Source organism: Microchirus variegatus, assembly GCF_963457635.1.
Source record: "Microchirus variegatus genome assembly, chromosome: 14".
Taxonomy (NCBI): Eukaryota; Metazoa; Chordata; class Actinopteri; order Pleuronectiformes; family Soleidae; genus Microchirus; species Microchirus variegatus.
In genome coordinates, this window is record NC_139815.1 from 24,308,445 (window position 1) to 24,323,410 (window position 14,966).

General features: G+C 38.8%; 1 protein-coding gene across 1 annotated transcript in view; it reads right to left on the bottom strand.

Annotated features, from left to right (window-relative positions):
* Positions 1–14,966, bottom strand: part of LOC310936689 (CUB and sushi domain-containing protein 1) — a gene marked incomplete at its 3' end in the record, with an annotated part of 354,020 nt that overhangs the window by 207,557 nt on the left and 131,497 nt on the right. The window contains exon 4 of the mRNA XM_083900806.1: positions 13,706–13,913. Coding sequence (XP_083756932.1) covers positions 13,706–13,913 — 208 coding nt within the window. The remainder of the gene's footprint in view (positions 1–13,705; positions 13,914–14,966) is intronic.

A 14,966-nucleotide genomic window follows, 5' to 3' on the forward strand; every position in this document is an offset into this window, starting at 1 on the left:
AAAGTCGAGATCTCGAGTTTCCCAAAAAAAAGAAAAAAAAAAAAAAAAAGAAAAATAAATTCACATTTTTTTTTTCATATTTCTTTGGGAAAGTCGAGATCTCGAGTTTCCAAAAAATTATTAAATTTTTTTTTTACTTTTTTTTTTCATTTTTTTTTTTTTTTCATTTTTTTGGGAAACTTTGAAAGTCGAGATCTCGAGTTTCCCAAAAAAAAGAAAAAAAAAAAAAAAAGAAATATAAATTCACTTTTTTTTTTTCATATTTCTTTGGGAAAGTCGAGATCTCGAGTTTCCAAAAAATTATGAAATTTTTTTTTTACTTTTTTTTTTCATTTTTTTTTTTTTTTCATTTTTTTGGGAAACTTTGAAAGTCGAGATCTCGAGTTTCCCAAAAAAAAGAAAAAAAAAAAAAAAAAGAAAAATAAATTCACATTTTTTTTTTCATATTTCTTTGGGAAAGTCGAGATCTCGAGTTTCCAAAAAATTATGAAAAAATTAAATTAAATGAAAAATAAATTCACATTTTTTATTTTTTTCATATTTCTTTGGTAAAGTCGAGATCTTGAGTTTCCAAAAAATTATGAATTTTTTTTTTTCCATTTTTTTTTTTTTTCATTTTTTTGGGAAACTTTGAAAGTCGAGATCTCGTGTTTCCCAAAAAAATGAAAAAATAAAATAAAATGAAAAAAAAATTCAAATTTTTTTTTTTTTTCATATTTCTTTGGGAAAGTCGAGATCTCGACTTTGAAACTCGAGATCTCGACTTTGAAAAAAGTGATGACATTTTTTTTTTAAATTTTTTTTCATTTTTTTTTTTTTTTTTTTCACAATTTTTTGGAAACTCGAAATCTCGACTTTGAAAGTTTCTTTTGACTGGCAGCCGTTATTACAAAATTACAATATTGAAAGTTGAAAGCGCGTTTCGTTTGTAGTAGGCAGAACATTTTTTTTTCTCATGTCACTTCGGGGGCTCCGTACTTTTTAAATCCAAACATAAAACATTATTCTTTTGTGTTTTTAATTGGTATTTTTCACAAATTTGTTTTGTACTTTGTGTTTTCAATGATGTGTGGTCTGTAATGCTTTTATTTTGTAAATCACTTTGGTCAACTGTGGGTTGTTGTTGTAAAGGAATATAGAAATAAAGTACATTACATTTACATAATACCTCTCATTCCTGTCCAATATCAACAATGATTGGCTGCTGTTTAAAATTGAATATTTCAACTTTTCCCACATTACTCGTGCCAAGAGATGCAAATCATGAGATGATGAACGAAGTGATGCAAACATGAAGTCTAATTGTGTTTTTGCATTGACTTTGTGTGCAATTTCATTGCATGAAAAATGTACTTTGGTATAAAATAGCCAGGTTGTTTGCTTGTTGTTAAGCGACCTGTACCTTTTAATACCAGTTGAGCTTATCTTTTAATTATTTATTCTTATTTATACTTTTATTTTAAGATCATTCTTTTTAAAAGTATGGTCATACAGCTCGGTTTTGTTCTGCATTTATGATAATATCTCTTAAAACAAGTGATGATGGTAAGTTGATGAAATCAATCAGGTGTGTTGGAGCAGGGAAACTTCTAACACATGGAAGACAGGAGTCCCCGAGGACCAGGATTACGAAACGCTGTTACAAAATGTTCTGTCATAATGTTCCTTTCACTTTGTTTTTCTTGTACATTCTTACATATAGTCTTTTTGGATTTCTTTTTAAACACAGACAGGCAAAGAACCATATTCATGGTGCTTGATTTTCTACATGAAAATAAAACATTTAGATACGCCAGGGAAAATAAAACTCGTGCAGCCCTTCCATCGATTTCATGTGGCCCGCGATGTAAATGTTTTCTTTTGATATTAACATAATAATTATTTATTATTTTACATATTTTGCATCATCAATATGTTTTTTATTGTGAATAATATGTCTTTGTGTATCAAAACAAACACCTTTTTTACTTTGAAATGATGTCATATATTGTCACAAATGTTGTTGCTGTATCACGATGGAATAATGTGATATCATTTTAATATATTGCTAACCCTGACTCAACAAAGTTGGGCTTTTCTTCACTTGACTGCCCCCTACTGACCAGACTTCAACCTCATGTGGCCCTCAGGTCATTTGAGTTTGAGACCCCTTTTGGGCAGCAGGGGTTGTTATTTAAATGTGCCATATAAACAAATTTGACTACGACCTTGTTGTGTATTACAACCATCCTCATGAAGCGTCTGTATAGATAGATTATCAGATCATTTTGTTTGGAGGACATTTGTTTTTTCGCGCTGTGGATGATTAGTATGTGTTTGCATCTCCACTTCATAAATGTATATTAGTCCCCAGTGATGTGAAATCAATTGTTCCCGTTTTTTAAAATGATTGAAGAGGCGGCCCTCGCACAGTTCCTCCAAGAGCCCAAACTTGCAAGTTAAAATTGGGATGAGATTAACATAAGTAAGTGCTGAATCAATCCATGTAGTGGTGAACACTAAAATAAGGGTTCGAAGACATTAATGGGTGTGAGTTTCCTAAACTGCTATAATTGCAAGGATGGATGTTTGCAGCGTAACTAAATCAGATAAATAAAGTCAGCCTGGGTAAGAGAGCGGAAAAAAAAAGTCGGAAAATATGTAAAGTGGAGAGAAAAATGGTTGCACCTTTTCCATTATTCATAGCGACTGGCCAGCTGCCTGACATTGGAAAGTGAGTGAGACAAGAGGTCAGCAAAGGACGGCAGAGGAACGAGACTGAACGTGAAGGAAGCGGGGAAGGGGAGGGGAGGGGGGGATGTGAAAGAAAAGAGACTGATAAATGTTTGTAAGGAATAGATACCTGTGCTGAAAAGGAAACGAGAGGGGAAGCGGGAGACGGATAATGAATGACAGAAAACAGTTAAGCAGGGACTGATGAATGGAGTACACAGAAAAAGGAGGTGAGATCAGGAAATCCACTTAAATAAATGGAGGACGGGGGGGTTACACTCGCCGCGAGGAGAGGTCGAAAAGTGAAAGAGGGTGATACAATGAGCAGAGTCTAAATGAGGTTAGACATTACAAAAACAGACTGTGAAGCATGGAGATAAATGAGTGAAGCTGGAGAAGGAGTGAGTTGTTGGGAGAAAGAAGGAGATGGGATGGGAGGGGATGGAGGGGAAGACAAGTGTAAGAAAGTGTGTGTTTTTTTTTCATGAGGGATAAAAAAAACTGTGCGATGAGGAGGAGAAGAAAAGAGGCAGAGCAACAAAAGGATAAAACGGATCATACCAAGAGGAGAGGAGATAAGACAAGCAAGAGAGGAGCTGCATGGTGCGACAGTCCGAAAGAAAAGGAGGAGACAATAAATGAAAAGAGGTCAAATGACAAAAAACGGAGAGGAGAAGAGGAGGATAAAGGTAACAAATGCAGGCAAACGTTTCATAACTTACGTATGTCTGTATTATTAGACCAGGAGCTTTTTACTTATACATGGACGTGACAACAAAGACAACTTCCTACTGTCTGCGCATCATTGTCTTGGCCCCTATCCTCCCTATTGGCTGCTTGTAATGCTGGCGATAGATTATTTCAGGCTCATTCTCCTGCTGCACATGCTGCAAGTCCCTGTGGACGCAAGTATCTGCAAAACGACAAAGAAGACGCCATAAAAATAAATGATTGGATACGAGTCGAAAAAGTTGGAAAGCAACATTATTCTCGACATAAAGCTGTTTATACCGAGTGCTTAGTGCAAAACCCTGGTGCGCTGGTACACTGTTAATCTTATAACACATCCACATCCCACTCACACAGACACACACAGACACAGGAGGGACAACCACACAGCCAGTAAAACATCATTTAAAATGTAAATACAAGAGAGAGAGAGGCCACATGGCAAAAGGACTGGCTGGCACTGATGCCTCGCAGGAAAAAAGACCCGGGTTTGTGACCCCAGTCCAAACAAGAGCTTTTCTGCATGGTTCCAGAAGATAGATAAAGAAGTGGAAGAGAATGAATGAATGAATGTATGAATGAATGAAGGAGAGTAGTTTAAAAGGGAGCAAGGAAAAAAGGCAAAGAGGACGAGTAAGTGAAAGAAAAGAGTGGAAATAAAACGCTACACAGATGGATGAGAGGAGACCAAGGGAGAAAAAAAGAGATCTGAGCAAATTTCTCTGGCAGATATTACTGATCCCTCACTGGCAAGCGCTGAGCTACTGAGAATGGACAAGGTTCATTGGTTTAATGTGATGCCCTTTGAATTGGCAGATGAAGCATAGAGTTTTGGCAAAGTGGCTGGAGGGTGTGTTCAAACCATCACAGCTGAATCTGCCCCGGGAAAACAGACCAAGGTCAAGGTGCTTGTAAAGACAATCTAGCAGAAGGTTTAATCTCCCCCGTGGCCTATACCAGGGTTCTGCAACCCGTGAAGCTCTTAAAGCCCTCTGCAGTGGCTCCCTGGAGCTTTGAAAATAACACCTTGGAGATCAAGGTGATAAATGCAATGGTTTTAATATTTTCTTAACTAAAATAATGCATCACATCCTATTACTATACAGCCGGCCACCTCTCACTGCCCCCTTAGAGTAAGTCAACCAAGGCTGAAATATGCTGATAAAGATTTATGGGTGATCTCGAAAATGAAGCCCCGTTAAAGGCTATTTTTTTTTACCCAGGAGCACAAATGGAGCGATACTGGCAAAACTCCCAAAACCCAACACATGTGTGTCCTCACTCAGTGTCTACAGCTTTATCCCAGCTATACATAATATGTGTTTGAAATTTAAAATGCTTTTTTCCCCGAACACTTATATGAACACGACAGTTCTTTCAGTAGTTCTTCAGTTTCAGGTCAAATCGGTTCTGTGGGGATCACAGTTTAGACTGTTATTATTATTATTATTATTATTATTATTAATAATAATAAAGGTGCATTATGTAATAAATCTAAAGCAACTGGCCATAAAATCCTCCTAATATGTCACAGAGACTCAGGAATAATGTTCATATAACAAACTGAACTCACCAACAACAACAGTAGCGCCAAAATATTTGCATTAAAAAAGATATTTTGCAGACTGCAAATCATGTTTATGTTTTGGCATGTGGGGCCACCTACCGCCACCTACCAATCATTGCAGTCAGTAGAGTCTCAGCTGTCTCAGCGAGAGGGAGTTCCAGAGGCGGGGGTGTTTTGTATTCCATATTGTTGTTCATGGAAGATGCTGTAGGGGGGAGGTATGGGTGGTCAAAGCCATCGTGTTGTTCATACAAGGCAGCCAGGTGTGTTTGTGCCTCATCTCCCCCTGTTTGTATTAAATATTCACCAGTGACATTATCATGGTATTTTCAGCTATTTGCAGATACTTTTTTTTATATGCGTGTGACCAGAATGCATCTGCAACTCTCTGCAAACATGGAACGAGGAAAAGCTTGTGGTCAGGATCTCCACGTCGGAGAATGTAGCTGTCACTTGTTTTTACCCACAAATTAGTCCAGGGTATAGAAAACCACTTGTGTGCATGGCTGACATGACAATTAGTAGTGGGAGTGTTTTTTTTTTGTTTTGTTTTTTTTCAGCATGTATGATGATTACCAGACACGCTGTTGTGGTTAGTAAGCACCAAGCATGTGAACAGCCATGCATTAGAACAGCTCAGGGATGAACTACTGTACATCTCACACCTTGAGGCTCCCATTTAAATGACTACAACACGACTGACATGGCTGAGAATCTTGAACATTGTGTCATTTTTTGAGAGACTTACATACAGACTGCCTTCCTTTTTTGCAACAGGTTGTGTCACCCCCTGATGGCCACTAGGAGAATACAGGTTTGAGGCACTTGTCCATCACTTATTATAGGTCTGTGGAGGAATCTTCACTGTGCTTATCACCCGAGTTCAACAGGGAACTAGGGCTAATGGGAATGTTCAAAGTTTCGCAATTAATAACAGAGTTCCTACACATTTTACATTACAAAATTCCATACTATTCCAGACTTCTCAGAGAATTTTTCAGTCGATTAAACATCTGAATACCGCTTGTTGACACTGTCGCTGCCGACAATAGGAGGCTGGCTCGACGACACGTATGGAAAATAATAAATAAATGAGAATCGCAGTCAGTAACAGTCTCATATCATCCAAAGGTATAGGCTATGTTGTGTTAGTAACGTTGTTGTTTTGATTTGTATTTATTAATATATTTAATTTTAGAAAGTGAAATAACAATTTGGAAACAACACAAATATAAGTACCTGGACATTACTCCAATTAAATTCCATACTTTTCCATACTTTTCTATGCTGCATAGGAACCCTGTCAGGGATGCTTAAAATTCAAAAACAAATCATCATCACTATCAGAAAAGTCTCCAGAGTCGTTCGGTTTCATCCTTGGAACAATGGACATCACGGAAAAGCAACATGTCATTTTCAAAATAAGTCATAATTTGTGTAGGTGTTGTCGACCAAGATAGGAACTAGTCAGTACTAACTGTGGATGATGGCCTTAAGAGGCCTGTGAAAGCATGTAAGAGGTGGGATTCAATGCAAAACATTCAAAATCACAGACTGTATCGACCTCTTTACATTAGCACAACAAACCACTGTGCGTTAAAAATCTCTAACTATAATTGAGATGATACATTACAGAGCTCTAACTCTTGAGTTTTCTGCACTGGCAACTAGTTTAAAATCGATGTGAATAATGTAGTGAGCAATAAAGGACAAAATATGATGAATTGCTGATAGTTGTAGCTCTTTGGATATAATAGCTTATATAGCAGAGTAAGAATTAATTTAAGTTGAGGGGGAGAAAAAAAAATGACAGTAATAACTCTGTAAGCTTCAAGCGTCTCAATTTGTCTTGTGCCTTGACGAACTGTGTGTTTGCGGAGGAGAAGCTCAAGATGAGAAGGAGAAGAAATAACCAGCCGAGGGGATAGTTATAGTTGAGAGTGTGGACAATACAAGGCAAAGAGAGTGAAAATGAAGGCGGAGGAGAGGAGGGATACAAGAGCTATCTATCTATCTATCTATCTATCTATCTATCTATCTATCTATCTATCTATCTATCTATCTATCTATCTATCTATCTATCTATCTATCTATCTATCTATCTATCTATCTATCTATCTATCTATCTATCTATCTAGCTGTTCATCTATCTATCTATCTATCTATCTATCTATCTATCTATCTATCTATCTATCTATCTATCTATCTATCTATCTATCTATCTATCTATCTATCTATCTATCTATCTATCTATCTATCTATCTATCTATCTATCTATCTATCTATCTATCTATCTATCTATCTATCTAGCTGTTCATCTATCTATCTATCTATCTATCTATCTATCTATCTATCTATCTATCTATCTATCTATCTATCTATCTATCTATCTATCTATCTATCTATCTATCTATCTATCTATCTATCTATCTAGCTGTTCATCTATCTATCTATCTATCTATCTATCTATCTATCTATCTATCTATCTATCTATCTATCTATCTATCTATCTATCTATCTATCTATCTATCTATCTATCTAGCAATTCATCTATTCATCCACCTATCTATTGTACAATATTTTGTGACCTGGCCAAAAGGCATTCGGGGATGTGTGTGTATATATATATATATTTATATTTATATATATATATATGTATGTGTGTGTGTATATATATATATATATATATATATATACACACACACAAAGTGTAAAGTACATGCGCATGTGTGTGTGTGTGTGACAACTAGACAACCTGACATTCAACCTGCCCAGCAAAGCCGACAGGAACATGAAACAGGAAATTACTTTTGGGACAGCCAATCAGGAAAAGCTCTCAGCAAACAGGAAGAACATGTCACAGTAGTCCTGTCAGGTGTCACTCATTCTCAACAATGACCTGACCAAAACGCCTCAGTGAAAAACATCAGTCATCTCTAATCCCACATCTGGAGAACTGTACGAAGAATCATAAAAAATATTCTGATTGGCATAACCGCCGTTTGAGTTGACATCCGTGGTAAGTGCGCCGTTACAGGGCCATAAAAAGCTGTAAAATCTCTGGTTCAGTTCCAGTTTTGGACCTTTTTTGTTCTGCGACAGAATGGCCACCTGTCCAGGGTGTACCCCACCTTTCGCCCTATGCCAGCTGGGCTCCAGCTCCTCCTGCGACCCCTCATGAGGAGGATAAAGCAGAAGACAATGAATTCATTAATGTACTGTAATTAAAGCGGAACTAGACCGGAAGTTCCTATTATCGCTGTTTTTTTGGTGTGTATCTGCGTCATTTCCTTGTTTATGAAGCCCTGACGGTTCGAAACAAACAGTTCAGCCATTGCTGAGAACGTTGTGTTTTATTGTAATCTCGGGGCTCAACGAGATCACTGAAAATCCCGTAATAGTTACGTAAGCAGCGGTTCTCCTGAACAACCGATCTTCCTGCTCCGGGCGGTAGTCCGGGCACATCCGGTTACGTACATTGAACCGCAGAAGAAGAATAACGTCCGTTGTGGAGGTGTTTGACGAGCGACAGTGTCTTCTGACTCTGGGTCTGACTCTGGTTTAAAGTCATAAAGGGACTGCGGAGGGGAGTCGTGACGAAGCTATTTTTAAACACTGTTAAAACAATGTTTTGATAATGAGGAGCAGCGCCTCCGCCGTTCCAGAGGGGGGCGCTGCGCTTCTGAGAACGGATGTGCTGGATAGTACTGGCCAATCACAAGACTCTGTCTTCTGGGGGTGAAAGTTCACTCTGAAATCTCGCAGCAGAAAAACACTGTCAGAAAAGAGGATTTCTATCGGCGAGTTTACAGAAACTAGGAGGTTTTTGACCATAAAAACAAGTTAATATATGTAAGTAGACCTCCATAACTAACATTTATGTGCAACAGGACCACTCTATGTGACCTTTAAACAATATGCCAATTTCCCTGTTTCACAAGGTTTTGATTTAGGTCGCCTGAAAATGCAAATGAAGGCATTTTACAAGACCAATATTTTGAAATCATAATCCTGGAGGTTGGAAGGCCCAGTCACTAGTTTGTGACAAAATGTCATCCCTGCCTTCCGCTGCATTGCAGATGGTGAGTTGACAGTGGTTCTTGAATGTACACTGTCAGAGATAAGATGTGTGTGTGTGTGTGTGTGTGTGTGTGTGTGTGTGTGTGTGTGTGTGCACGTGTGTAATCTGTCAGAGCCTCAAGAAACGATTAACAGCTCACACTGTCAGACGAGCACTTAAGACCTGACACATGCAAACATATAGCAAGCGCTCTCTCTCTCTCACACACACACACACGTTTGCACAGCTATTTGTCTCAGGACAGTGCATTGACTTCCATTCGTTTGGACGGCCTAAACAAAGATTTATCCCTAACTTTAACCATAACCAGTTAATACCCAACCCTGACCACATCAAATCAATTCTTCAGAATTGAGGTTCTGCCTCATTAGGACCAGGTTTGGGTCTCCGTGAAGGCTACTGGTCCTGACAAAGTCAGTGAATATGCAGAGAAAAGGACCTGGAGAAGTAAGAAATACAGGCATGCACACAAGCGCGCGCAGTTTCATGAAACTGCCGTGGTTCATGCACACTGCTCTGTGGGTGACAGGTCTAAATGTGCAATTATTCCCCATTCCTTTTGTTTCCATCTAGCGTGATTCTCTCTGCCTCCTTCGCTCCACTTATTTATCTGCCAACTTATCCATTCTGCACCTCCGTGCGTTGCACCGCATTCGTGAACCATTTTCCACGCATGGAAGACAATGTCATCTCTCAGACGGAGTCAAAATGACATGAAAAAAAGCACGGGAGAACACTTTTGCAGGACCTGGCAGCCCGATAAATGCATTTTCAGGAGTCATATTTACCAACGTAGCCTCATGACATCATTCCCCTCTCAAAAGTCAACTGCAGACATTCAAAACAGTTTAAGAGTTTTGACTGATAGACATTATTGTGTGGGTTGGCAGATATCCTTTACATTCTTGTGTGATCAAATATTTCATTAAAAGAGTGACACAACAGTTTACACCCACAGTCAGTACAGCCATTGATTTTAACATTAACAGCAGAAGACGCTGCAAAAGCTAAAATGAATGCAACAACCACAGAAAAGGAAAACAAACGACGGACATCTCTGTTGTAAACGACTTAAGATGCCTCACTTACAACTTCCTCCTCGCTGATCAATGCATTTTGCATCATCTATTTTTTATCATTTTACAACACACTATAGAGTTACACACACGGCAAACTCCGTGTCTGAGGATAATCATTAATCCTTTTTTGTTAATTAAAATCTGGATAATGTTAGTTTAACTGTTTAGTTGACTTACAAAGGTATACAAACAAACAAACCTTGTTTTAAGACAGGTTTGATGGTATTTTTTATTTCCATTCCTGTCGATATAATTGGTGGATTCATGAGCGGTGACAGAAATCCTAACGGAGAAACTTCAGAATTGATAAAGAAAAAAAAACTACGACTCTAAGACACATCACATGACATTTTAAGAAGAAAACAAATCCAGTCTACAAAGCCTGACATCTGAACATATGAGCATCTGCTGATAAGGCCAAACAGCTTTGTCACTTTCTCATCAATTGATTTTTCCAGCTGTTCCACCAATTCTAACTAGCAACAGCCTCCCATCTGTTTAACCAATTGGCTGCCTCGGTAAACACTTCGAAGCCTTTAATGGTGATGTGTGATATTCTGAACGAACCAGAATGAATCCAAAAGGCACTAAAGTGCTGTGCATCTCAATGCCACAAAATCAGTAATTCATTAGTGCAGATTGTCTATAAATAATCACCTCCACAGAGGAGGTTATGTTTTGGCCACATGTTATTGCTTAAATAGCATATGCCTTAAAGGGGAAATAAGTAGTTTATAGTGCCATCTAGAGGAGAGGCTGAAATTTACAACAAAGACCTGCTGCTCTGCTCACCCCCTCCCTTCCCTGAGCGCTACGGTATCCTCAGCTGGTCAAATGTCGTCCTCGTCGTCTTTCTCCGTGTCAGCAGATGAGGTTCGTGAGGCGAGGGAGAGGGCGGAGCTACCGCGGCCGTAGCAGACGAAGCGGAGAGAGAGGAGGCGGGACTTCCGCTACAAGTAAAGAGACGCTTGATTTGTTCTCTCGCGTTTGTCCTTACAGGCTCCGGTAGAAACATGGCGTCGCGCTGCTAACAGTGGCTATGCAACCGCGGTCCGCGGTCATGTTATTTAACATGACTTTTTGAAACACTACGAAAATGAAACAAAAACTATTATACAGCGACCAGACAATGCAGGAGCACATAATATGTATAAAAAAGTGGATTTTGGGTTATATAAACCCATAAATACTACATATTGTACCTTTAAACAACATTGTCCTCTTTCACATAAGCAATTATGAAGCATATTTATTTCGACTAAAATGTATTGGGAGGATAAACCCTTTTGCTCTTCCACAATCGTGTGCTCACTCTTGCCAACTCCTCAGTAAGGAAAGTAGTTATTTGCTGTCCTACATGTAGCTAGAAGTCGCTAACAGATGTCATCACCTTATTTGCATCATTGACCGTGTGTATGTAATTTACACATGGTTGAAATGGACGCACTTCTGTCCCGTCCGGTGTGCCTTTTAAAAGACATTTAAAACAATAATTTATTTCATGTCAGTCTCCAAAAGTCTCTAATAACAACAGAAAAGCTAGTAGTACTAGCTAGTAGCTAGTAGCTTTGTAGCTAGTCACATTTTTGCTAAAGAGTTGCTAAAGGGCTCTGAATAATCAATAAATACAGCAACAAAGTCACTAAGGTGGCAACGCTGCTCATACTACATCATACTATCATCAGCACAATCATAAAATATTGAAATAGTAATAAAATCTTTTAATTAACGAGAGAATTGAACCAAGCCGTATCCCTCTGTTATTGCAGCGATGTGTTATTATTCATAAATTGAGCGATTGCGTGTCATTCACGCAGCAGATTTACTGCACAAACTCGGCCCCGTGTGCATTTCGTGCGACTGCGAGAGCAAAAGAGAGAGAGACGGAGCACATGCCGGTTACGAGCGTTGTCATTATTGGCATCTGGTGGTAGCTAGCAGGCTAATTCACTGAGGCAAGACTTGAAGGCTATGAATATAAGACGCTTTTTTCAAAGAGAAGACGGATGAAGGCAACAAGGCGCCGCAAAGACTCGATGAGGTGGAGGATGAGTTTCCTCCTGTCAGGATGTAAGAGTGTCACCGCCTTATCTACAAGCTCAAGTCAGACTGGAGGAACAAGGCTCCTTAGCTAGGTCTAGCTAGTCTCGCCTCTTCTTTTTTATTAAAGTATTTCTAAAGCACAGCATGATTAAAGCCATAATAATCATGATGATAATTCCACATGGCACACCAGTGTGCATCGTAACTCCTACCATGTTAGTGGATACCAGAGCAGAGTGGAACGCTCAAAGAGCATCAATAGCACAGCAGAAGAAAGAGCAAGTTTAGATGTTAATAGAAGAGAGATGTTATCAAAGCACAGAATCCTCCGATTAAACCGCAGCGAGTTATAAATAGCAATCGCATCTGTTGCATCGGTGAATATTGGTCTGTAGCATATCATCCATTAGTGTTGCTATGTTGTACGAATGTCAACCCACATGGCATATTGAGCACTAATGATTCTTGAGATCAGTGGGGGCGAAAAAGTGATCTGATGACTTATTTTTGTGGATTGAATCCAAATGCATCGGCTGATTCCTAGTTCTATACGATCCAAACAAATCCAATAATGGATGAATTTTGGTGACACTTTGGTTGGCGACTGCATCCAACGTATGTCCAGGACAGAAAAAAGAAAAAAGAGAGGGAGAAGAGAACAAGAAAATATAGCAGAGGAAATGAGGCACTAAGACTTGAGAGTAGCATAAACAGTGACGCTGTCAGGTTGCAGATACACTTCATTTTATGTTGGATGTACCAAGCCTGCAGCTTATTGGCTGTCAGCTCAAGTCATTGCACTCTAACTGTATTTGAGGCTAATGATGAGTGTAAACCAGAGCTTGGTTACGTCACTGGAGCTTGACGGGATCCAACAGAACCTGATGAGTGAGGCAAGGTTTGGACAAATTGTTCGACATGGTCTCCAGGTTGTGTTAAGACACAGTGGCTGAGCCAGACATACAGTACAGTATAATATATCCTCCATTTATCCTTTACTGAGTTGGGGGTTATGCAATGAAACACAGACCTGGATTAAATCTGCTTTTAATTGGTGGATATTGGTGAATTGGTGGTGTTTTTTTTCTTCTGGCCAGGTTTGCTCATTACACGCACTAAAAATAGACCAGACACTTCGACCTGATGCTCAATACGTTTAATTAACATGGGCGCATGGATGCTTCCAGGCGCAGCAGTTTGCAGGACTGCTGTATCCAGTATGTCTGCACTGTTATATTCAACTTAAACCGCCAACATAGTTAATCCTGATAATACCTCTGCTTCAGGTCCATAACTAATGAAAGGAAGTATCCTGTGTTCTGAACTACTTTGATTCTGTATACTTTAAATTGAGAAAAATGTAGGGAGTGCATCGCCTTTTCATTGGTGATTGTGTCTACTGTGTATTTTATTCTACATGCTGAGGGACATTCTGATAAAACGACCCCCTGACTTCTTTTTACTACAATTCATCACCATGAAACATCACCTTACCATATGCTTGGCGCTTCTGTCCCACTGATATCCAGAAAGTCGTATTTGTCTTCTAATAGGAAGTCGTTAAAGACGAGAGCGATGGTGTCCCCGGGTTCAGCGAGGATTGACCACGTACAATCCAGGTTGTTGTCATACTCCCCAGGATATCCAGGGCTGGTTATTGAACCCGCGGTGCCTCGTAATGTGCCGCCACATGCTCCCTCCGCTGATGACAGGAGGAGAGAGAGAGAGAGAGAGATTACGATGGAATAGCACCTAGACTGGCTAGATGGTTAGTAGTTATTACAATAAACTTATGAATATGATGTAAACAAATACTAAAACTAATTAAAATAACATTGTCATTAATGTTTTGATGCAATGAAGCCGTTTTCAACTTTTTTGAACATATTAATTACTCATTTATACCCATTTGTGTCATAATATTCCTAAATACAATAAAATAATTTACAACATTATACTTTTTCATACTAACGTGTTGTTTTTTTTCATTACCTACCATGACTGAAGAGCAAACATTAAATTAATAAAACAGAACAAAAGAATACTGTCCTTAAGGTAATGTTGTCAAGCATCTAATGAACTAATGAACCATAAAAAGGTCTTTTACTATTTGGACTGGTTCAAACAATTATTTTATTTTTCAGTCAGACTCTCGCTGTGTTTCTAAACATAATCAAGCACTCCTCATCTTCCCCTGGCATGTGACCTCACGTTTAAGGTCCGTCAGTTCTCACAACGCCAGCGATTAGCTTTACTTTTCGCTGATGGTACGAGGTTTTTGTAGAAATACAATTATCAGTGATAGATAAGTAACAAAAGGCTTCCCCCACACCCCCCCAGTTCAGTGTGAACCTGGTACAGTACACTCTTAGAAATAAGGGTTCCAAAATGGTCCTTCTACAAGGGCTGAGGTTCTACCTGGAACCATTTGCTTCTGAAAAACCCTTTCCTGGAAAAAGTTTTTTTTCAAAGGTTCTTGGTAACACTAATGGTTCCAGTAAGAACCATTTTGATCCAGAGAACCCTTTAAAACCCATTTCCTGATTTTAAGGGTTTTAAAAGGGTTCTTGGGAGCACTAAGGGTTCCAGGTGGAACCTTTATACAAGGTTCTACCTGGAACAAAAAAAGGGTTCTCCTATGAGGACAAGCCGAAAAACCTTATATGGTTCTACTTAGCACTTTTATTTCTAAGAGTGTATACAAAGTTTAGCCACATTTTAATTTAGTTAGTTAAATTTAGAGTTTAATTGGACA